The sequence below is a fragment of the Cetorhinus maximus genome, chromosome 4 (genome assembly GCF_964194155.1).
Source record: "Cetorhinus maximus chromosome 4, sCetMax3.hap1.1, whole genome shotgun sequence".
NCBI classification, from domain to species: Eukaryota; Metazoa; Chordata; class Chondrichthyes; order Lamniformes; family Cetorhinidae; genus Cetorhinus; species Cetorhinus maximus.
The window spans coordinates 138,458,922-138,481,592 of NC_135882.1; the positions used below are offsets into that span (position 1 = coordinate 138,458,922).

At 43.4% G+C, this 22,671-nt stretch overlaps 1 protein-coding gene across 4 annotated transcripts in view; it reads left to right on the plus strand.

Annotated features, from left to right (window-relative positions):
• The window catches only part of map3k22 (mitogen-activated protein kinase kinase kinase 22), a 159,834-nt gene that overhangs the window by 128,734 nt on the left and 8,429 nt on the right, over positions 1 to 22,671 (plus strand). For all 4 annotated transcript variants that reach the window (XM_078540920.1, XM_078540922.1, XM_078540921.1 and 1 more), the window contains exons 14-15: positions 570 to 701; positions 6,103 to 6,232. In XM_078540920.1, coding sequence (XP_078397046.1) covers positions 570 to 701; positions 6,103 to 6,232 — 262 coding nt within the window. The remainder of the gene's footprint in view (positions 1 to 569; positions 702 to 6,102; positions 6,233 to 22,671) is intronic.

Here is a 22,671-nt window from a genome sequence, read left to right on the forward strand (position 1 = left end):
ACTCACTAATCAAGTCCCAAACTGTAATTACATCCATCTGAGACTTTCTTTTTGTAAATTGTATATGTGAACAATGATGGACTAGAAAATACTCACTGCCCATACAGTCTGTACACAGAGAATCTCTAATGATTTATGTTATAAAGCAGACCTGCATTATTCAGACACCTCTTGATCTTGGGCTGAGTGCTTCTCTTTAAGGGGTGTTAAGATTTTTCTGCGGGTGATCCTGGCAAACAAAATATCATCTCAAGGACACAATGGGATTTCTTATTTGGTGATCATGCTGACGTTTCGTTAAATTTATCAATAGAAGGAATAGGTGCAACAAACAGGCTGTGCACGGCCTTGCTTGTGGGGGAAAGCCCAAATGGCAGACTCTGAAAAGCAGGAGGGGAGGAAATTTCAAAAGGGAAGGTCTGTATAGGGTAGAAGACACACGTGATTCAATGAGAAAAGGAAGACGGTGCAAGGTTTAAAAAAAAGAGGTAGAATATTGTATTTGTGAGGGAAGAAAAGCTTTTTCTTTGAAAATTTGACTGTTTGTTGTTGCTTTATTATTTTTGCAGGAAGTCAATGCTTTGGAATGTGAAATTCAGTTACTAAAGAACCTCCATCACGACAGGATAGTTCAGTATTATGGGTCGCTACGAGATACAATGGAAAGAAGATTGTCCATCTTTGTAGAATATATGCCGGGAGTAAGTATTGAGCATTTGCTTTTTTGTTTAATTATCCAATGTGTCTACATTTTTGAAAACAATTTTTGCCCCTCCTCAACAGAAGGCGCTGGCTCTTTTTGGGAAATTGTTCCATGGGCATTAGCAGCTTTCCAGTAGTTCATCCAAACTCCCATCTGTCATGTTTGAGCCTCAACACTAATAGTCAGTAGGATGTTACACAGTTAAGGGATATCATGACCAAGTCCAAATTTGTCCTTGCTGGTTTTCACACTTAAGCAACAGGAATTGCTGGTTAGTAAGCAGGAACCCTGGCTGATTATTTTTTTCTCCACCTTCTTCGCTCAAAGACCGAGTGTTATTGCCACATCTTCTACTCCAACTGATTGAGCACAGATGGCAAAAGAGCCTCGGACCTCCCTGATCTCTACCGCTCAGTATTAAAAATATAATGAGCCACTGGGGGGATGTTTATTTCACCTGTCCTTGCCCCCCCCCCCCCCCCCCCCCCCCCTAATCTTTGTTGCTCTGGTTGAATTACTTGATCTTTGTCAGGGTGACAGTGTTGAAATATCACCTAAGGCTGTTGGGAGTTGGTAGTATCAGCCAGCATTCCCATTCCTGATCACAAACCAGGAACCCATAATAGAAAGCATAAGTGAAGGCCATCAGGAGAGGGTAGTTTAAAGTTTGACTGTCTCCCTCTGCACTATTGGACAGTTCACCAAACAGTGAAGGCTCAAAACATGAAGTTTGACCACATAGGCTGCCATTAGCTATGGAACCAAAGCTGAGCAAGAAAGGGGGGATAAAATGGCTGAAGCTGAATTGGACACTTGAGGGCATTCAGCATCTGGGAAGGCCACAATTCCTTCAAGATGCCATGTGCATGGCCACATAGCAATCTTAGAGGGACACTGCTGTGCAACAAACAGGCTGTGCACAACCTTGTTTGTGGGGGAAATTCCATCTATTGATAAATTTAATGAAATGTCAGCGTGCTTACCAAATAGGAAATCCCATTGTGTCCTTGGGATGATATTTTGTTTGCTAGGATTACCTGCAGAAAAATCTTAACACCCCTTAAAGAGGAGCACTCAGTCCAAGATCAAGAGGTATCTGAATAATGCAGGTCTGCTTTAAAACATAAATCATTAGAGATTCTCTGTGTACAGACGGTATGAGCAGTGAGTACTTTCCAGCCCACCATTGTTCATATATACAATTTATAAAAAGAAAGTCTCAGATGGATGTAATTACAGTTTGGGACTTGATTAGTGAGTGCTCGTGCCTTTCCTTCCTGAATTTCTTTTATTTGGTTCAGTTGAGGTTATGTTGTATTGCTCTTAGGGTGGGAGAATTGCAACGTGTATGCACTTCATAAACACATCGACAGCACCTTCCAAACCCAACACCACTACCATCTAGAAGGACAAGGGCAACAGATACATGGGAACATCACCACCTGGAAGTTCCCCTCCAAGTCACTCACCATCCTGACTTGGAAATATAACACCGTCCCTTCACTATCGCTGGGTCAAAATCCTGGAACTCCCTCCCTAACAACACTGTGGGTGTACCTACACCACATGGACTGCAGCAGTTCAAGAAAACAGCTCACCACCACCTTCTCAAGGGCAACTAGGGATGGGCAATAAATGCTGGCCCAGCCAGCGAAGCCCACATCCTGTAAATGAATTTTTAAAAATCAAAATTTCATAGCTTTTCAATACATTTGCAACCAGAACTTTCTTCTTCCTAACCATATCCCTACATTACTTCAAATAAATTGGCAGTTGGTTTTACAATTGCAGCCATGATAAAGTTCCTGATTTTGCATCATAACAGGCAATTGTTTTGGCTTTTGGATGTCGATGATGCTACACTGCTAAATAAAGTACTGATGGGAACATTAAAAAATTGCAGGCATGTTGGGAGAAATAGTAAATAAGACTCTGAAAAATAATAGTGCAAAAAGAAAATGGATTTGAATTCAAACTTACCAAGTGACATTGATCAGTGGTCTCTGCTGAGCAAGCTGATCTCAGCAAGGGTTCTAGTGTAGAGTTGGATTAAGCCCCCTTTTGCCTAGGATTGGCAATATCAGACCAGTCAATGGCGAAGTGACCTCCTTCAGTAAGGCATAACTTTCTCAAGGGTTTTTATAGTGAGCCAAATGTCAAGTAAAGTGATTTCTAAGATTTCCATCTGTGGGGGCTTCTGTGGACCCTGCGGAGGAACAGGTAATCACTGAGATCAGTTTATGCATTTCTGTATTTAACTTTGTGCTTGTGGATGCCAGGAGTAGCTGCAGTTTCAAAGAGGTCATGACAGTGAACACTGGTGGTTTCGCTGTCATTAATTACAACCGCAAAATCAGGCCAGTATCTAGGATTTCCTTTCTTCTTCACTGTCTGTTGGCACACTGTTGAAAAGCTTGTTAGTTTGCATATCAGGTAAGAACTGCATTGGCCACAGAGCCTTTCAACACTCAAGTTATTGAACCATATTTTAATAATTATAAGTTATCAATTTACTCTTGTTTTATTAATTTCTTGGGATGTGAGTTTCTTGGCCAGCATTTGGTGCCCATCCCTAATTGCCCTTGAGAAGGTGGTGCTGAGCTGCAGTCCATGTGGTATTGGCGCACCCACAGTGGTGTTAGGGAGGGAGTTCCAGGATTTTGACCCAGCAACAGCGAAGGAACGGCGATATATTTCCAAGCCAGGATGGTGTGCGGCTTGGAGGGGAACTTGTGGGAGGTGATGTTCCCAAGTGTCTGCTGCTGCTGCCCTTTTCTTTCGTTATGAGAGGAGTGCACAAGTCATTTGATGTGAGAAAGAAGTGGAGAAGCATAATGGTTTACAGCAAAAGTAATTTGCATTTATATAGTCATTTGTCATTTTAAAAAGTCCCAAAGCACTTCACAGGAGTGTTATGAGCCAAAGAAGGAGACATTAAGATGTGACCAAATGCTCAGCCAAGGAGGTAGTTTTTAAGCAGCATCAAAGGAGGAAAGGGAGTTGAAGAGGGAAAGAGGTTTAGGGAGAATTTCTAGAGCTTATGTCTGAGACAACTGTAGGCATAGCACCAATGGCTGGTCAGAGCAAGTTGGGTTGCCCAAGCGTCCAGAATTGGAGGAGTGCAGAGTTCTGGAGGGTTTTATGGTTGGAGGAGATTGTAGAGATAGGGAGGATGAAACCATGTAAAATCTTGAACATGAGGATGAGAATTTTTAAATTTAGGCATTGTTGGGGGAGCCGTTATAGGTCACTGAGTACAGGGATGATGGGTGGTTGGGATTTTATATGAGTTAGAATATCGGCAGCAGAGTTGTGGATGAGCTCGATTTTATCGAGGGCGGAACATGGGAGGCTGGCTATGAGAGATTGAAATAGTCAAACCTGGGATAATAAAAGCACTAATGAGGGTTTCAGCAGCAGATGGACCAAATATAACAGAATATCGACTAAAAGATGTTTTCTGTACCAACATATGTAAATTAGCTAACTGTTTATTTGCATGGGTGAATTGTTAGGTGTTGTGTTAGATTTACAAAGGGAGATATATACTTAATGTTCAGTATAATATGTTCAGTGATGTATGATGTGCATAGGTCCAGTGATCAATGGCAGTCCCCTCATTATGTGGCAAGTTGTGTTGTCCACCATGTGACTTATGAGGAGTTTCTGGTATCAGCTATTTGCTGAATGGAAGCTCAAACTTGCTAATAACTAACTCAATATTATCTCCCGCTCCCCTTATCTACCCTCCCACAGGGAAAGGTAAACCGGGAGATTCTGGGGTTGAATTGGCTCCAAGCTGGAGATTGTAGATGAGTCCACCCATTGTTGCTCTTGGTAACCCTACACCTGAGCTGGATAGCTCTGCAGTACACCATGTACTGCTGATCAACCTGCAAGGTTTACCAATGGGGCCAGGAGGTGGGGAACTGCCAGTGAAGGCTGGGATTCAGCTTCAGATAGCCTCACCAAAAGTAGCAAGAAGCTACTGTGCGTTAACTGTGCTGCTAAGTTGAAAGATTTCAGACAATTAAACTCCGTTAGTTGTTCCCTGAATGCAGCTAAGGGACTTGTGGGTTCTATGAAGGTGCAGACCATGTTGAGAAAGTGGAATTTCTAGCTGTGGTTTTTTTCAGTAGCTGAAGTTGGAAATTCTTGGTGTGTAATTGTTTCTGCTCTTATCAGACACCCAGCTGATTCCACCCCAAATATGAAATTAAATTCCTCTTGCAATTTTATTTATCTACTGTTATCTTTCTGCACATCGATAAAGATTAAATTGCCTTTGAGGGACGGGAAACCAGAAAAACATAGTGTTGATGTCACAAGTGTTACAAATTGGATTATTCAGCAAGTACATCGGGCTAGGGGCGGGGTCAGTGTCACAGGTAATTATTTTTCCTGATTTTTCACTCCACCTGTCCCCCTCCTTTCCTGAAGAGGTAATACATCAGTAATACTTTGTCCAAGTGGTCATTCTTCATGTGTCAAGGCAGTATCTGCAGGCTATTCAAAGGCAGGCAACATCACAGCCTAGCTACAAGAGCAGGTCAGAAGCTAGGAATCGTGTGATGGGTAACTCACCTCCTGACTCCCCAAAGCCTGTCCACCATCTACAAGGCACAAGTCAGGAGTGTGATGGAATACTCCCCACTCGTCTGGATGAGTGCAGCTCCCACTCAAGAAGCTTGACACCATCCAGGACAAAGCAGCCCACTTTATTGACACCTCATCCACAAACATTCACTCCCTCCATCACCGACGCACAGTAGCAGCAGTATGTACCATCTACAAGATGGACTGCAGGAACTCACCAAGGCTCCTTCGAAAGCACCTTTCAAACCCACGTCCAAGACCATCTGGAAGGGAAAGGGCAGCAGATACATGGGAACACCACCACCTGGAAGTTCCCCTCCAAGTCACTCACCATCCTGACTTGGAAATGTATCACCGTTCCTTCACTGTCGCTGGATCAAAATCCTGGATCTCCCTTCCTAACAGCACTGTGGGTGTACCTACACCGCATGGACTGCAGCGGTTCAAGAAGGCAGCTCACCATCACCTTCTCGAGGGCAATTAGGGATGGGAAATAAATGCTGGCCTAGACAGCGAAGCCCACATCCCTTGGATGAATAAAAGCTACAAGGATCACTGGTTATCAGTCAGCAGTGGGAAACCCTGACTGAATTTTTTGTTTCACTCTTCACCAGCACAAGGTATGTTGAATCCATCTATAATACCCAGATTGAGGTCGTCAAACTCGACGGAGGCCAAGGATTACACCCACAACCTTTCTGATATTTACAGTTTACCAACCTGGCATTACATTAACATATAAACCATTGGAAGAATTGTATGTTTTTTCTCCCCATTTTAATTGTTAACTTTGTTTCAATCAGGGCTCTGTCAAGGACCAATTGAAGGCTTATGGTGCACTCACTGAGAATGTGACGCGGAAATACACCAGACAGATCCTAGAAGGGGTTTCCTATCTACACAGCAATATGATTGTACACAGAGATATAAAAGGTATTCTGTCACTGCCTTTTCTATTTCATGCAATAGGTTTTTTTCTCATTAGTAGACTACAGTCACCAATAAATTTGGCATCCTCATTGTCTGTTGTTTCAGTAAAAGTAAAGGACCTGACTTTTGTCATTCTGGTCAAGTTGACAATAGCCATAGCAAAGTGTTTCCCTGCCACTACTGGCTCCAATGGCTCCGTTTCTAGCCCACTAGGTATAGACGTATTTAATTGCGAATGACAGCAAGATATCAGTATTGTTGAAGCTGCCTGATGTAAAATGATAAAAGCGGTCATTATACTGCTTTAACATGCAGACAAATATCTCTGTTCCCAAGGTGAGTGACACCAGTTGAGGGTAGGCTCTGATAGTGTTATGGCTGTGGCTGGGTTGTGACTATGATACTGGATTAACAACGCAGAGCTGTGAATTCAACAGAAGTAATGTGTGTGCAGATTCTGTGTGAACTGAAGCATGCGAATATCAAGGAACCCTAGTAAAATTGAAGTCAGTGGGAATCAGGGGAAGAACTCTCCACTGGCTAAAGTTGTATTAGCACAAAGGAAGATGGGTGCGGTGTTGGACTCCAGTGATCTCAGTCCCAGGACATCACAACATGACTTCCTTAGGGCAGTGTCCTGCGTTTAGCCATCTTCATCTGATTTGTCAATGACTTTCCTCCATCATAAGGTCAGAATGGGGATGTTTACTGATAATTGCACATTGTTCAGTACCAATTGTACCTCCTCAGATAATGAAGCAGTCTGTTCCACATGCAGCAATACCTGGGCAACATTCAGGATTGGGCTGACAAGTGGCAAGTAGCATTTGCGCCATATAGGTGCCAGGCAATGACCATCTCGAACAAGAGAGAATTTAACCATCTTCCCATGACATTCAATGGCACTACATCACTGATTTCCCCACCATCAACATCCGGGAAGTCACCATTGACCATAAATTTAACTGGACCATACACCTAAATAGTGTGGCTACAAGAGCAAGTCAGAGGCTGGGTATTCTACGATGAGTGACTCATCTGACTCTGTAAAGCCTTTCCACCATCTAAAAAGCATAAGTCAGGACTGGAATTAGTGAAACTCCAGCAACACTCAAGAGGTTTGACACCATCCAGGACAAAGCAACATGGTTGATTGCAACACTACCCACCACCTTAAACATTCACTGCCTCTACTGCCGATGCACCGTGGCTGCATTGTGTACCATCTACATGAAACACTGCAGCCACTCACAAAGACCCTTTGACAGGACTTGCCAAAACCAGTCTGAGTGACAAATCAGGTTAGGAGATCGGGTCGACTCAGTTGCAAAGTTTCTGACATAAGTATACATAGTGTCCTTTGTCAGCCATGTTTCAGTGGTAGCACTCTTGCCTCAGTCAGAAGATTATGGGTTCAACTTACACTCCGGAGACTTGAGCACAAAATTTCAGCTGATATGCACTACTGAAGAAATGTTGTCTTATCAGAGGTGGTGACTTTTGGATAAGGTGATAAACCAATCTATCCTCTTAAGTGGATGTAAAAGACAACATGCTTTGCTATTTAACGAGCAATGGAGTGGTGAATATTTGTCACTCATCCAACATTAATTGAAAGAAACAGATTATCTGCTCATTATCACATTGCTCACAGTGCAATTTACCTTTCCTACATTACAACAGTGACTACCCTTCAAAAGTATTTCATTGGCTGTGAAGTACTATATAAATGCCAAGTTCCTTTATTTATTCACCCACCCACATGTATTGAAACATGTTTTCACTTTTTTTCTAGATATTTTTTGACTTGAACATAACTCCTGAATTACATAGAATTATGTTAAATAAATGGCATGGAGAGTGGCCATTCAGCCTAACCAGTCTGTGCTGATTTTTATGTTCCACTCAAGCATTCTCCCAACTTTCCTCATCTAAATCTGCTATCGTAACCATCTATTCCCTTCTCCCTCAAATGCTTGTCTAGCTTCCCCTTAATAGCATCTGTTATGTAGGCTTCAACCACTATCTGTGGTAGTGAGTTCCACAGTCTTACCACTCTACAGGTAAAGAAGTTTCTTGGTGACTGTCTTATTGATGGCTTCTAGTTATGCTCTTCTCCATGAGAAGACACAATATTTCTGTTTGCACTCGATCAAAAGCCTTCATAATTTCAAATACAATTTCAAAATTGGGTCAACCTCAGTTCTCTTTTTGAGAGAAAAGAGACCCAGACTGTCAATCCTTTCCTGATATGTATATCGACACATTTCTGGTATCATCCTTGTAAATATTCTCTGCACCCTCTCAGTGCCTCCATATCCTTTTTATAATATGGCAACCAGGACTGCACACAGTACTCTTAAGTGTGGTCTAACCAAGGTTTGACAAAGGTTTAGCATAACTTCCCTACTTTTCAATTCTATCCCTCTAGAAATAAAGCCTAGTGCTTGGTTTCCTTTTTTTTTAAATGGCCTTGCTAATCTGTAGTCAACTTCTAGCAATTGATGTTCTTGTACAGATCCCCTCAACCTCTACCCCAACAAGACTTGCACCTTCTAAAGGATAAGTGGCCTCCCAATTCTTTCTACCAAAATGCATTACCTCAAATTTATCTGTGTATAAACTACATTTACCTATTATTTGCCCATTCTTTAAATTTAATCCCCTGCTGTAATTTGTTACAGTTCTCCTCAATATAGGCTATCCTCCTCCCCCCCCGCCCCACCCCCCCCACCCTCCCATTTGGTGTCATCTGCAAATGTAGAAATTGTAATTTTGATTCCAAAGTCCAAATGTAAACTGTGAAGAGCACTGATCCTTGTGGAACACCACTTCCTGCCTTCTACTGCTCTGAATAACTACCCTTTATTCCCACTCTCTGCTTTCTGTCTTGAAGCCAGCTGACAATGGGGAGAATTTTCTCCCCATCGGTGGTGGGGGGCGGTTGGGAGGGAGAGGGCGGAGGTGGGCATGCAGCGGCGATCGGCTGCGCGCCGCCATTTTACTTGGGTGGGCCAATTAAGGCAACTGGACGCGCTGAGTACCCTGTGCGGGCGGGGGGAGTAGGCTGCGTCGGGGTACAGAGCTGCCTCAGGGAAATCAGTTTGATATTTAAAAATTTAAGTAAAGAAAAAAAAAATTTTTAAGAAATGTCCCCTCATGTGACACTGTCACATGATCTGGGACATATCTATGAATTTTATAGAAAATTTTTATTAAATTTAAAAATCTTCATGAAACCGCTTGTGGATGAGGCTTCATTATAAATGCGAAGGCTGCCTGGGCTCTTCGCCTGCCCGCCAACCTTAAGCTCAGTTAATTAATTTAATTGGAATTTAAATGGCCTTGATAGGCCTTTGAAAGTTCGTCAGGCGCGCAGCCGACTCTGGCGCGTGCCCGCCGACTTGACGATCTGAATGGCACGTGACGTTGGGATGCACGCCCGACGCCACCGCGCATCATTTTACGCATCGGCGAGCGGGGCCTGCCCACACTCACCGGCCCGAAGATTCTGGCCAATGTTTTCTGCCGTTCTCTGACCTTATTCATTAGCCTATTAAGGGGCACCTCATCAAAAGTCTTTTGAAAATTCAGATAAACCACATGTAATGCATCACCACTATCTTACTCTCCCTATTACCCTCTCAAAGATTCATTAAGGTTGGTTAAGCAGGATATTCCCTTTTAAAACCCATGCTCACTATTTATTACTGTATTTCCCATTTCTATATGTTTTTCTATTCTCTCCTTTAGTAAGTATACCATTATTTTTCCTATCACTGACATTAAGCTGACTGGTCTATAATTCCCTGGACATGTTCTGTCCCTCTTCAAAATAGGAATCACGTTAGCTGTCTGCCAGTCCTCTGGTGCTACAACTTTTTCTAACAAAAATATTAAATATGAGTAGTAATGCCTCTGCTATCTCTTCCGTAGATTCTTTTAAAAGATTTGGATGCAATCCATCCAGACGAGGGGCTTTATCCTCTTTGAGTTTGCTTAGTTTATTTAATATATCACCCTTTTTAATTTTAAATGCACTCACCTCATTGCTCATCACATCATTTAAAGTCCTCATTTTAACACAAAAAATAAAACATTTATTAAACAAGAAAAATGAACTCTATTACATCAGATAGGAAGGTTGGAAAGATCTCAATAGAAACACAAGAAAATTATTAAAATATTCACTGTTTCTTCACCCCAGCTATATCTTTACAGATACACACATTTGGAAAAATAACTCAATTCACCATCTTTATCTTATACTCTAATATTCAGCATAAATATCTGGTTTATGTGAAGCAACTGGCAAACTGTGGTCGGACACACCACACTGCAAAGTAGATCACAGATGTGACCAAAGCAGATTCTATGGATTTCTCAATAATCCACCCAGACGCTTGTCACACCATGAGGTTTGACAAGGAACTAGGAAGTTCTGAGGAACAAAGGGACCTTGGCGTGTGTGTCCATAGGTCTCTGAAGGCGGAGGGGCATGTTAGTGGGGTGGTGAAAAAGGCATATAGGACACTTGCCTTTATCAATCGAGGCATAGATTACAAAAGTAGGGAGGTCATGTTGGAGTTGTATAGAACCTTAGTGAGGCCACAGCTGGAGTACTGTATGTAGTTCTGGTCGCCACATTATAGGAAGGATGTGATTGCACTGGAGGGGGTGCAGAGGAGATTCACCAGGATGTTGCCTGGGATGAAACATTTAAGCTGTGAAGAGAGGTTGGATAGACTTGGGTTGTTTTTGTTGGAGCAGAGAAGACTGAGGGGCGACCTGATCGAGATGGACAGGGTGGATAGGGAGCAGCTGTTCCCCTTAGTTGAAGGGTCAGTCACGAGGGGACACAAGTTCAAGGTGATGGGCAGGAGGTTTAGGGGGGTGTGAGGAAAATCTTTTTTTACCTAGAGGGTGGTGACGGTCTGGAATGCACTGCGTGGGAGGGTGGTGGAGGCGGGTTGCCTCACATCCTTTAAAAAGTACCTGGATGAGCACTTGGCATGTCATAACATTCAAGGCTATGGGCCAAGTGCTGGTAGGTCAGGTGTTACTCACGTGTCGGTGCAGACTTGATGGGCCGAATGGCCTCTTCTGCGCTGTGAGATTCTGTGATGAGCCAGCCGGTCTGAAACTCTGGGCAGAATCTTCCGGTCAGTGTGCGGGGGCGGGCCCGACACACTGACACATAAAATGACGCGCAGTGACGTCGGGCGTGTGTCCCGACATCATCGCACGCCATCGCAATATTTAGTTCGGCGGGTGCGCACTGGAGTCGGCTGCGCGCCTGCCGAAATGTCAATAGGCCATTAAAAAATTAATTAAAGCAGTTAAGAACGTTGCCCGTCCAACCTTAAGGTTGCCAGGCAGGCGAAAAGCCCAAGCGGCCTTCATGTTTTTCAGGAAACCTTATCCACGGGCGGGATGAGGTTTCCTGAAGCTTTTAATAAATAAATAGTCATAAATTTACAAACATGTCCCCACTCATGTGACACAGTCACATGAGGGGACATCTTCAAATAAATTTTTAAATCATTTCTCTCCTTATTTTATTGTACATTCAATCTTCCTGAGTCAGCTCTGTGCCTCAGGGAGATTGCTGTACTCTTTGGCGCTCATGCGCAAAAGAGTGCAGACCCCAACTCTCCATCCTCCCCCCCCGCCTGCACAGATAGCGCTGAGGGCTACTAGCCGTACATTACGCTGGGTGGGCCTTAATTGGCCCGCCCGCGTAAAATGGCGGCACGGAGCTGACCCTGGGCGGCAATCACCACTGCGCCCATTCCCACCCGCCCCCGCCCAGCCCGCCTGCCATAGGAAAAATCCTGGCCTCTGTCTTTCTCATGACGGCTTTCAATCTCCACATTCAAAGAACTTGCTTAGAATTCTCTTCAAACATTGCTCCCACTTGGACGGCTTCAAGAATCCACCTCCAGGGTTTCGATCTTGCCTTCTGAGATTCCTTTCCCTTGGATCTCCAAGCACACTCGCGCTTCATCTTCCAAGCACGCTCTCAGATCTTCAGCCGTGCCAAACAGAACACCATTGCTCCAAAAGGACACCTTTGTCCTTATGCCCACAGCACGCAGTTGACAACCATTGGCTGCCATCTTAGATCTTCTGGGCTTCTCTTGAGTCCACTTTGTTTCAATTCTGCTCCTCGCAATGACTTGGAGCCTTCTTCTCTGCTCTCGTAGTTTATCTTGACTCAGTGGGATCTATTTCTGATCCCTGTCTATCTCCCTGCCTGGGACTTTCTTCTGGGACCTCTTTCTGTCCCACTCCCTGGTTTGGGACCACCTTCTTGGTTTGGGACCTTCTCCCTGTCCCTCTCCCTGTTCCCTGAGGCGCCTTGACTCAATTGGCACCCTGGTTCTGGGTCACATGCCCTGTAGTTTCACACTGTTTCACTTTTCTTCTTTTCCTCCTGCGCACGTGCACAGGGCTAGTCCCCGGCCTAAAGGTGGTGAGATAAATGAACTGCTCGTGTGTGGCCGTTCTCCAGCTGCCGCTTGCGCAAAAGACCTGAAAATGTAAAAAAAAACACGAACTGCGCGTGTTCGGCCAATTCCTGGTCAGCACATATACAGAAGGTCCAAGGCCTGCCAGGAACTGTAGTTCCTGAACTGCGACTCACGAACTCAACTTAAGGTAAGTATCGGAGTTCATTACACTTATCATGCACTCTTCTGTGGTCTGTGTCCTTAATGTATGTCTCTTTCCTCACTCTTATGTGGCCTGTTAAGTCTTTATTCGTCTTTTGAGTCTCACTAGTGTTTAGTTTGTTCTTTCTTTTTAGAGGAATATATTTTTTCTGCACTCTGTTGAACACCATTTTAAATATTTCCCATTGTTGATCTACATTATTGTTTGCCAAAATTGTTGTCCATTTTATTTTCGCAAGTTCTGTTTTCACTCCCTCAAAATCAGCTTTTCTCCATCTATTAATCTGGTTTTGGCCATACTTTATGTCCTTCTGTATCATCATTATATTATGATCACTATTGCCTCGATGTGCCCTACTTTTACTTCTCTTATCTGCACTACTTCATTCTCCATTACTAGATTCAAAAGCAAATCTTTCCTTGTTGGGATTTTGGGTTCGAAAGGAATCCTGAAAACAGTGTAGGGATTCCTTTCCCTTATCCCATTTACCTATCTCTTCTGTCCAATTAATATTAGGGTAGCTGAAATTGCCCATGCTTATTATTTTACGAAGTTTACTTAATTTCATAATTTGTTTATGCATTTCTTCCTCCATCTTGCTTCCTATATTAGGTGATCTGTAGACAACACCTATTAGTGTTATAGATTCTTTATTATCTCTTATCTCTATCCATATGGATTCTATTTTTGTCTTGCCAATAACTGCATCCCTTTCTTCTACTGCTATTATGCTACCTGAATAGGTACTCCACCTCTCGGTTTTCCTTCTCTTATCTTTCCTACATGTGTTAAACATTGAAATGTTTAATTCCTGGTTCTGACTTTTTTGTTGCCATGTCTCCAGAAGTAGTCTCAGAATTATATGTTACCTCCTTATGTAATAAATAGTTTCAAACTCTCTGTTAAATTAATTGTAATCCTTCTCCTCGTGTTGCTATTCATTCTTTTATTAGTTGCAGGTGTTATATACCTTAATTTAACATTTTTCAGACACTCTGGTTGACCTTGCCGTTCAAGATTATAATTAAAACTCATTGATTTGAAAAGTCTACTTCAATCAATATCTGTGGACCAGTTTCCTGGAATTCAGTGAATTTAAACAACAATGTTAAATTTAAAAGGAGCTTTGAATCAGACAAACAAATTGTACACTAAGGTAAAAGCAAAATACTACGGATGCTGGAAATCTGAAACAAAAACTGAAAATGCCGGAAAAACTCAGCACAAGAAAACACAATCCGATCAGCCATGATCTTGCATGGCGGAGCAGGCTGCAGAGGCTGACTAGCCTACTTTTCCTATTTTGTATGTATGAGTACACTGGAATCCCTTTGAGCATCAGCAAGTTTCATTCTGCTTTTCTATTCTTACGATCAAATGAATGACTTCACATTTCCCCACATTATATTCCATCTGCCACCTTGTTGCCTGCTCACTTAACCTGTCTCTATCTCTTTGCAGTATCTGTGTGCTCCTCATAGCTCACATTCCCATTTAACTTTCTATCATACATCACTCTGTCTAACTCATTCATATAGATTGTAAATATCTGAGGCCCTAAAACTGATCCTTGCAGCTCTCCACTAGTAACAGCCTGCCATACTTATCCCTAATCTCTGCTTCCTGTCCATTAACCAATCCTCCTATGTTAATATATCTCCCCCAACTTCATGAGGAGCCCTTATCTTGTGAAATTTGCTGTTGACACAAGGATAGGTAGGAAAGTAAGTTGTGAAGAGGACGTTTGGAGTCTGCAAAGGGGCATAGGTTAAATGAGTGGGCAGAAAGTTGGCAGATGGCGTATGATGTGGGAAAATGTGAACTCGTCCACTTTGGCAGGAACAATAGAAAAGTAGCATATTATTTAAATAGAGAGAAATTGCAGAGCTCTGAAGTACAGAGGGACCTGGATGTCCTGATACATGAATTGGGAAAAGTTAGTATGCAAATACAGCAAATGATTAGGAAGGCAAATGGAATGTTGTTTATTGCAAGGGGAATGGAATATAAAAGTAGGGAAAGTAGGGATGTGTACAGGATGTTGGTAAGACCATATCTCAAGTACTGTGTAAAGTTTTGCTCTCCTTATTTAAGGAAGGATATAAATGCATTAGAAGAAGTTGAGAGAAGGATCACTTGACTGACACCTGGGATGGGGGGGATTATTTTATGAGGAAAGGTTGGACAGGCTGGGTCTGTATCCGTTGGAGTTTAGAAGATTGAGAGGTGATCTTATTGAAACCTAGAAGATCCTGAGGGGGCTTGACAGGGTGGGATGCTGAAAGAATGTTTTTCCTTGTGGGTGAGACGAGAACTAGGGGACACAGTTTAAAAATAAAGGGCTCACAGTTAAAATGGAGATGAGAAGAAATTTTTTAAGGCTCATGTATCTTTGGAACACTTCCCCAGAGAGCGGTGGAGGCAGCATCAATGAATGTTTTTAAGGCAGAGGTAGATAGATTTGTGAGTAACAAGGCAGTCAAAGGCCGTTGGGGGTGGACAGAATGTGGAGTTGAGGCCACAACCAGAACAACCAGGATCTTATTGAATGGCGGAGTAGGCTTGAGGGGCCAAATGGCCTACTCCTGCTCTTAATTTGTATGTTCGTGACACTTTAGTTAATGCCTTTTGGAAATCCTGAAAATACTCATCTTCTGGTTTCCCTTTATGTCCCTCACTAGTTACATCCTTAAACTCCATAATTTTGTGAAACACAATTTCCCTTTCGTATAACAGGTTGACTTTGTCTGATCATACCTTATATTTCTACGTGCACTATCAAAACTTCAGCTCTGAAGAAGTCATACGAATTCAAAACGTTAACTCTGTTTTTCTCTCCTCGATGCTGTTAGACCTGCTGAGTTTTTCCAGCATTTTCTGTTTTGGTACAAATTGTACAGTATGTTTGTGTTTAAAATGATAATGATTGGTTCTTCCCTGAAGTGAACTGTGCCAAAATACTGTTAAGCTGGACTTGGACATGATTTCCATCAGTGAAGTTGTTTGTTTTATTTTATATTCATTCTGGGGATGTGCGTGTCACAGGCAAGGCCAGCATTTCGTGCTCATCCCTAGTTACTCTTGAGAAGATGCTGCTGGACTTCCCCTTTGAACTGCTGCAATTTGTGCAATTAAAGTAAACAGTTTGCTAGGCCATTTCAACAAACAATTAAGAGTCAACCAAGTTTTAAATCCTTATGTATCATGACAGAATTAAAGAAGCGATATTTGAAAATGCTCCTTACAAAAGCAGCAGTAATATGTATTTACATAGTGTCTGAAGCATAGAAAAACATCATCAGACCAACTTAATCAGAATTCAATGCACTTTATTAAAACTCTCATGTAGGTTTTGAAATTTGCCTACGAGTGAGTCATTATTTTAAAAATAACTCCATAATTTCAAGCTGATTGATAGGAAGTCTTTCGTTTTGGTATGCTCAGCACTGTGTCTAGCACTCAAAACTCATTCACTTTAATCAAGACATGCCAGTGCCAAACACTTTCTCTTAAATCATCTTCCTGTCTGCCAATTCCGTTGTGTTCCACCCTGTTTTTAAGGTGTTATCGCCCTTGCTGATTCAACTCCACAATGTTGGATCAAGTTATAAGAAAATCATTCTACTTCTCCATTCTACAGGAAGACGTGCTTTTGGGGAGGGCCAGGAAAAGGAAGAGGAAAATATTCTCAGTCAAGAACAATGACTAAAGTCTTTGGTTTTTAAAATTTTAGATTGCTCACCAGTTTAAAGTTCCTATCTTCATTCTTGGCAAAGCCTTATTGGCATGGCAACTAAGATGATACATCATCAGAACAAGCAGTGGGAAGTCAAGAGGTTTAAATGCAAGGAAGACTGGGGGCTGGGGGGAACTGGCAGAATGTATATTGCTGTTGGATGGGTGGGTTTTTTGTAATGAGCACTCATGAGGTGAGGCCAAGAGGCAGGTTTGCTCACACTGTGATGAGCAGTCTGCATTTCTAATGAAGTACTCATGGCAAGATCATGGCGGTGGCATAATGATAATGTCACTGGACTGGATTAGTGACCCAGAGACCCAGGCTAAAGTGGATTCAGATCCCACCACGGCAGCTGGTGGAATTTAAATTCAGTTAATAACATCTGGAATGGAAAGCTAGTCTCAGTAATGGTTGTAAAAACCCATCTGGCTCACTAATGTCCTTTAGGGAAGGAAATCTGCCGTCCTTACCTGGTCTGGCCTACAAGTGTCACCAGACCTAATGCAATGTGGTTGACTCTTAACTGCCTTCTGAAATGGCCTAGCAAGTCACTCAAGGGCAATTAGGGATGGGCAACAAATGCTGGCCTTGCCAGTGACAGTGAAAGAATAAAATCCTGGTTCATATTGTGTCTGTAGGTGAGAGGTCACTTGGAGGAGAAGCCTAGTCCTTGTCAATGATTCCATTCCCCCTTCTGGGACAGTTGTTCTAATTCATGCTGAATTAGACAATATGTAAAATGAGTGTATTAAAAACAGAAAATGTTGGAAATACTCAGCATGTCTGGCAGCATCTGGGGAGAGAAAAACAGTTAATGTTTCAGCTCAAGGACCTTCAGAACTGAAAGAAGATAGAAATGTAAAAGGTTTGTGCAAGTGAGAGATGGTTGGGAGAGAAGGTCTGCAATAGTGCAGAGGGCAGGAGGGATTAAATGACAAAAGATTTCATGGTATAAAAGGCAAAGGAAGTGATAATGATTGTAACAAAGAAACAAAAAAATACCTAGAGTGGGTGTAAATGGCAGAACAGCTGTGATTGAAAGCAAAAACATAAGAACAAGATTAAGGCCAGGATATGCAAAAAAAAACAGAAGCAAAATGGGAGGAATAGAGTTTACTGTCTGAAATTGTTGAACTCAGTGTTGAGGCCAGAAGGCTGTAAAATGCCAAATTGGAAAAGAAGTCCTGTTTCCCGAGTTTGCGTCCAGCTTCACTGGAACTCTGCAGCAAGCTGAGGATGGAGATGTCATTGTGAGAGCACGGAGGGGAATTAAAATGGTAGATAACCGGAAGCTCGGGGTCATGCTTGTGGACTGAGCGGAGGTCTTACACAAAGCGGTCACCAATCTGTATTTGGCGTCTCCAATGTAGAGAAGACTATATTGTGACTAGTGAATGCAGTATACTAAATTGAAACCATTGCTTCACCTGGAAGGAGTGTTTGGGCACTGGGTGGTGAGGAGAGAGGAGGTACACAGGCAGGTGTTACATCTGCTTTTTCATGGGAAGGTGATGTGGGAAAGGGGCGAGGTGTTGGGGGTGATTGATAAGTGGACCAGGCAAACATATTGATGACCAGTACATTGATGACTGTATCTGTGCCACTTCCTGCTCTCACTCGGAAGTGGAAAACATCACCAACTTTGCTTCTAATTTCCACCCTTCTCTCATCTATGCATGGTCTATCTTTGAATCTTCCCTTCGTCAACTTGCCTGTCTTCATTTATGAGGACAGGATATCATCTAATATTCATGAGGAGTGCACTGACTCCCATAGCTAACTTGGCTACACTTCCTCACACCCTGCTTCCTGCAAGGACTCCATTCCATTCTCCCAGTTACCCTGTCGCCTTGTGTTCTGATGATGCAACCTTCCAGAATCGCGCTCCTGATATGTCCACTTTTTTCCTCAACTGGGAATTCCTACACCCCTCAACCCCCACAACTGTGGTTGACAGGACCTGCAGTCATGTCCAACCTTTTCCCACCCTTCTGCTCTCAGCCCTCCCCCTCCCTTCCAGAACCAGGATAAGGTTCCTTTTAACTTCAACTCCACCAGCCTCTGCATTTAACGGAACGTCCTCTGCCAATTCTCCTACCTCCAGCGTGATGCCATCACCAATCACACCTTTCCCTCCCCTGCACTGTCAGCATTCCCTCTGTAACACCCTGGCCCCTCCTCTGTTTGACCGTATTACAAACACCTCTCTTAGCATATGATTTTGTCTCACCATATCAGGGGGAGGCAGTGATATAGTGGTATTGTCATTGGATTAGTATTCCAGAGACCCAGGGTAATGCTCTGGGGACCCTGGTTCGAATCCCGCCACGGCAGATGGTGGAATTTGAATTCAATAAAAATCTGGAATTAAAAGTCTAATGATGGCCACGAATCCGGGAGGAGAGAGCTGGTGGTGCAGTGGTAGACAGTCAGGAGGGAGTTGCCCAGGAAGTCTTCATTGATTCTGGCCCCCATGAAGTTTCATGGCATCAGGTGAAACATGGGCAAGGAAACCTCCTGCTGATTACCACGTATCGCCCTCCCTCAGCTGATGAATCAGTGCTCCTCCATGTTGAACACTTCTCGGAGGAGGCACTGAAAGTGACAAGGGCGCAGACTTCAATGTCCATCACCAAGAGTGGCTTGGTAGCACCTCAACAGACCGAGCTGGCCGAGTCCTAAGGTACATAGCTGCTCGACTGGGTCTGTGGCAGGTGATGAGGGAACCAACAAGAGGGAAAAACATACTTGGCCTCATCCTCACCAACCTGCCTGCCGCAGATGCATCTGTCCATCCCAATATGGGTAGGAGTGACCACCACACAGTTGTTGTGGAGACAAAGTCCTGTCTTCACATTGAGGATACCTGCCATCATGCTGTGTGGCATTACCAACCATGTTAAATCGGATACATTTCAAACAGACCTAGCAACTCAAGACTGAGTATCCATGAGGTTCATCAGCAGCAGCAGAATTGTACTCGAACACAATCTGTAACCTCATGGCCTGGCATATCCCCCACTCTACCATTACCATCAAGCCAAGGGATCAACCCTGGTTTAATGTAAAGTGCAGGAGGGCATCCCGTAGGTATGCCTGAAGCAACACCTGGCATACCTAAAAATGAGGTGTCAACCTGGTGAAGCTACAACACAAGACTACTTGCATTCCAAAAGCATAAACAGCAAGTGATAGATAGGGTTAAGTGATCACACAACCAAAGGATCAGATCTAAGCTCTGCAGTTCTATCATATCCAGTCGTGAATGGTGGCAGACAATTAAACAACTCATTGGAGGAGGAGACTCCACAGATATCCCCATCCTCAATGATGGAGGAGCCCAGCATAGCAGTGCAAAAGATAAGGCTGAAGCATTTGTAACAGTGTTCAGCCAGAAGTGCCCAATTGGATGATCCATCTTGACCTCCTCCGAATGTCCCCAGCATCACAGGTGCCAGTCTTAAGTGAATTTGATTCACCCCACATGATATCAAGAAATAGCTGAATGCACTGTTTACTGAAAAGGTTATGGGCCCTGACAATATTCCAGCAATAGTACTGAAGGCTTGTCCTCCAGAACTTGCTGTACCCCTGGCCAAGCTGTCCCAGTACAGCTACAACACTGGCATCTAACCAGAAATGTGGAAAATTGTCCAGGTATGTCCTGTACACAAAAAGCAGGACAAATCCAACCCAGCCAAATACCGCCCCATCAACCTACTCTCGATCATCAGTAAAGTGGTGGAATGGGTTGTCAACAATGCTATGAAGTGGCATTTGCTTAGCAATAGCTTGCTCACTGATGCTTAGTTTGGGTTCCACCAGAGGTGCTCAGTTTTTGACGTCATTACAGCCTTGGTTCAGACAAGGACAAAAGAGCTAAATTTCAGAGGTGAGGTGAGAGTGACTGCCCTTGACATCAAGGCAGCATTTGACCGAATGTGACATCAAGGAGCCCTAGTAAAACTGGAGTCAATGGGAATCAGGGGGATAACTTTCCACTGGTTGGTGTCATACCCAGCACAAAGGAAGACGTTTATGGTTGTTGGAGGTCAGTCATCTCAGTTCCAGGACACAATGTAGGAGTTCCTCAGGGTAGTGTCCTAGGCCCAACTATCTTCAGCTGCTTCATCAATGACCTCCCTTCTGTCATAAGGTCAGAAGAGGGATGATCGCTGATGATTGAACATTGTGCAGCACCATTCGCGACTCCTCAGATACTGAAGCAGTCCATGTCCAAATGCAGCAAGACCTGGGCAAGTTCCAGGCTTGGGCTGACAAATGGCAAGTAACATTCGCGCCACACATGTGTCAGGCAATGACCATCTCTAACAAGAGAGAATCTGACCATCACCCCATGACATTCAATGGCATTAGCATCACTGAATCCGCCACTATCAACATCTTGGAGGTGACCATTGACCAGAAACTGAACTGGACCAGCCATATAAATATTGTGGCTACAAGAGGAGGCCAAAGGCTAGGAGTAGCTCTCCTCCTGACCCCGCAAAGCCTATCCACCATCTACATGGCACAAGTCAGCAGTGTGATGGAATGTTGCCCACTTGCTGGATGAGTGCAGCTCCAACAACACTCAAAAAGCTTGACACCATCCAGGACAAAGCAGCTTGTTTGATTGGCACCCCTTCCACAACATGCACTTCCTCCACCACCACCGACGAACAGTAGCAGCAATATGCACCATCTATAAGATGCACTGCAGAAATTCACCAAGGCTGCTTAGACAGCACCTTCCAAACCAATGACCACTACCATCTAGAAGGACAAGGGCAGCAGATAGGGGAAACACCACCACATGAAGATTCCCCTCCAAGTCACTCACCATCCTGACTTGGAAATATGTCGCCATTCCTTCACTGTCGCTGGGTCAAAATCCTGGAACTCCCTTCCTACCAGCACTGTGGGTGTACCTACGCCACATGGACTGCAGCGGTTAAAGAAGGCAGCTCACCACCACCTTCTCAAGGGCAACTAGGGATGGGCAATAAATGCTGGCCTAGCCAGCGAAGCCCACATCCTGTAAATGAATAATTTAAAAAAATCTTTATTATCTACTCCAACTTTATTTTTTCCCTGAAAATTTATGTTCTCTGACTCCGGATTTTCAAACATTGATCATCTTCACCTCATCATTGGCACCAGAGCCTTCAGCCACATCAGCTTTATTCTGGAAATCACTTCTTAAAGCCGCCCAGCATTCCATTTAAAAAAAATAATTAAAATAATTGACTGATCATTCATCTCATTGATGTTTGATCTATTTTTGCGTGAAGTTTGGCTTTTTTTTTGTATTACCTTAGTTACGAAGATAAGAGGTCAGAAATAGGAGCATGAGAAGACCATGCTGTCATCAAGCCTGCTCAGCCATTCAGTATGATCAGGGCTGATCTTGAGCTTCAATTCCACTTTCCCATATCCCTTGATTCTATAAGACACCAGAAATTTGTCTATCCTAACCTTAAATATATTCAGTGATGGAGCATTCACAACCTTCTGGGGTAGAGAATTTCAGATTTCAGAAACCTTTAAATGAAGACATTTCTCCTCATCGTAGTCCTAAATGATTGACACATTTATCATTAGACTGTGCCCCTTTGTTCTAGATTCCCAACCAGGGGAAACAATGTCTCCATATCTACCTTGTCAAGCCCCTTCGTAACCTTAAATGTTTCAATGAAATCTCATCACATTCCACTAAACTCCAGAGAAGAAAGACACAATTTACTCAACCTCTCATCATAGGACAACCTCCTCATCCCAGGGACTAATCTAGTGGTGCTGTACTACTTCCAATGCAAGTATATGCAGCAAGACCTGGTCAACATTCAGGCTTGGGCTGATAAGTGGCAAATAACATTTGTGCCATACAAGTGCCAGGCAATGTCCAACTCCAACAAGAGAGAATCTAATCATCTCCCTTTGCCATTTAATGGCATTACCATCACTGAATCCCCCACTATCAACATCTTGGGGGGGGTTACCATTGACCAGAAACTGAACTGGGCTA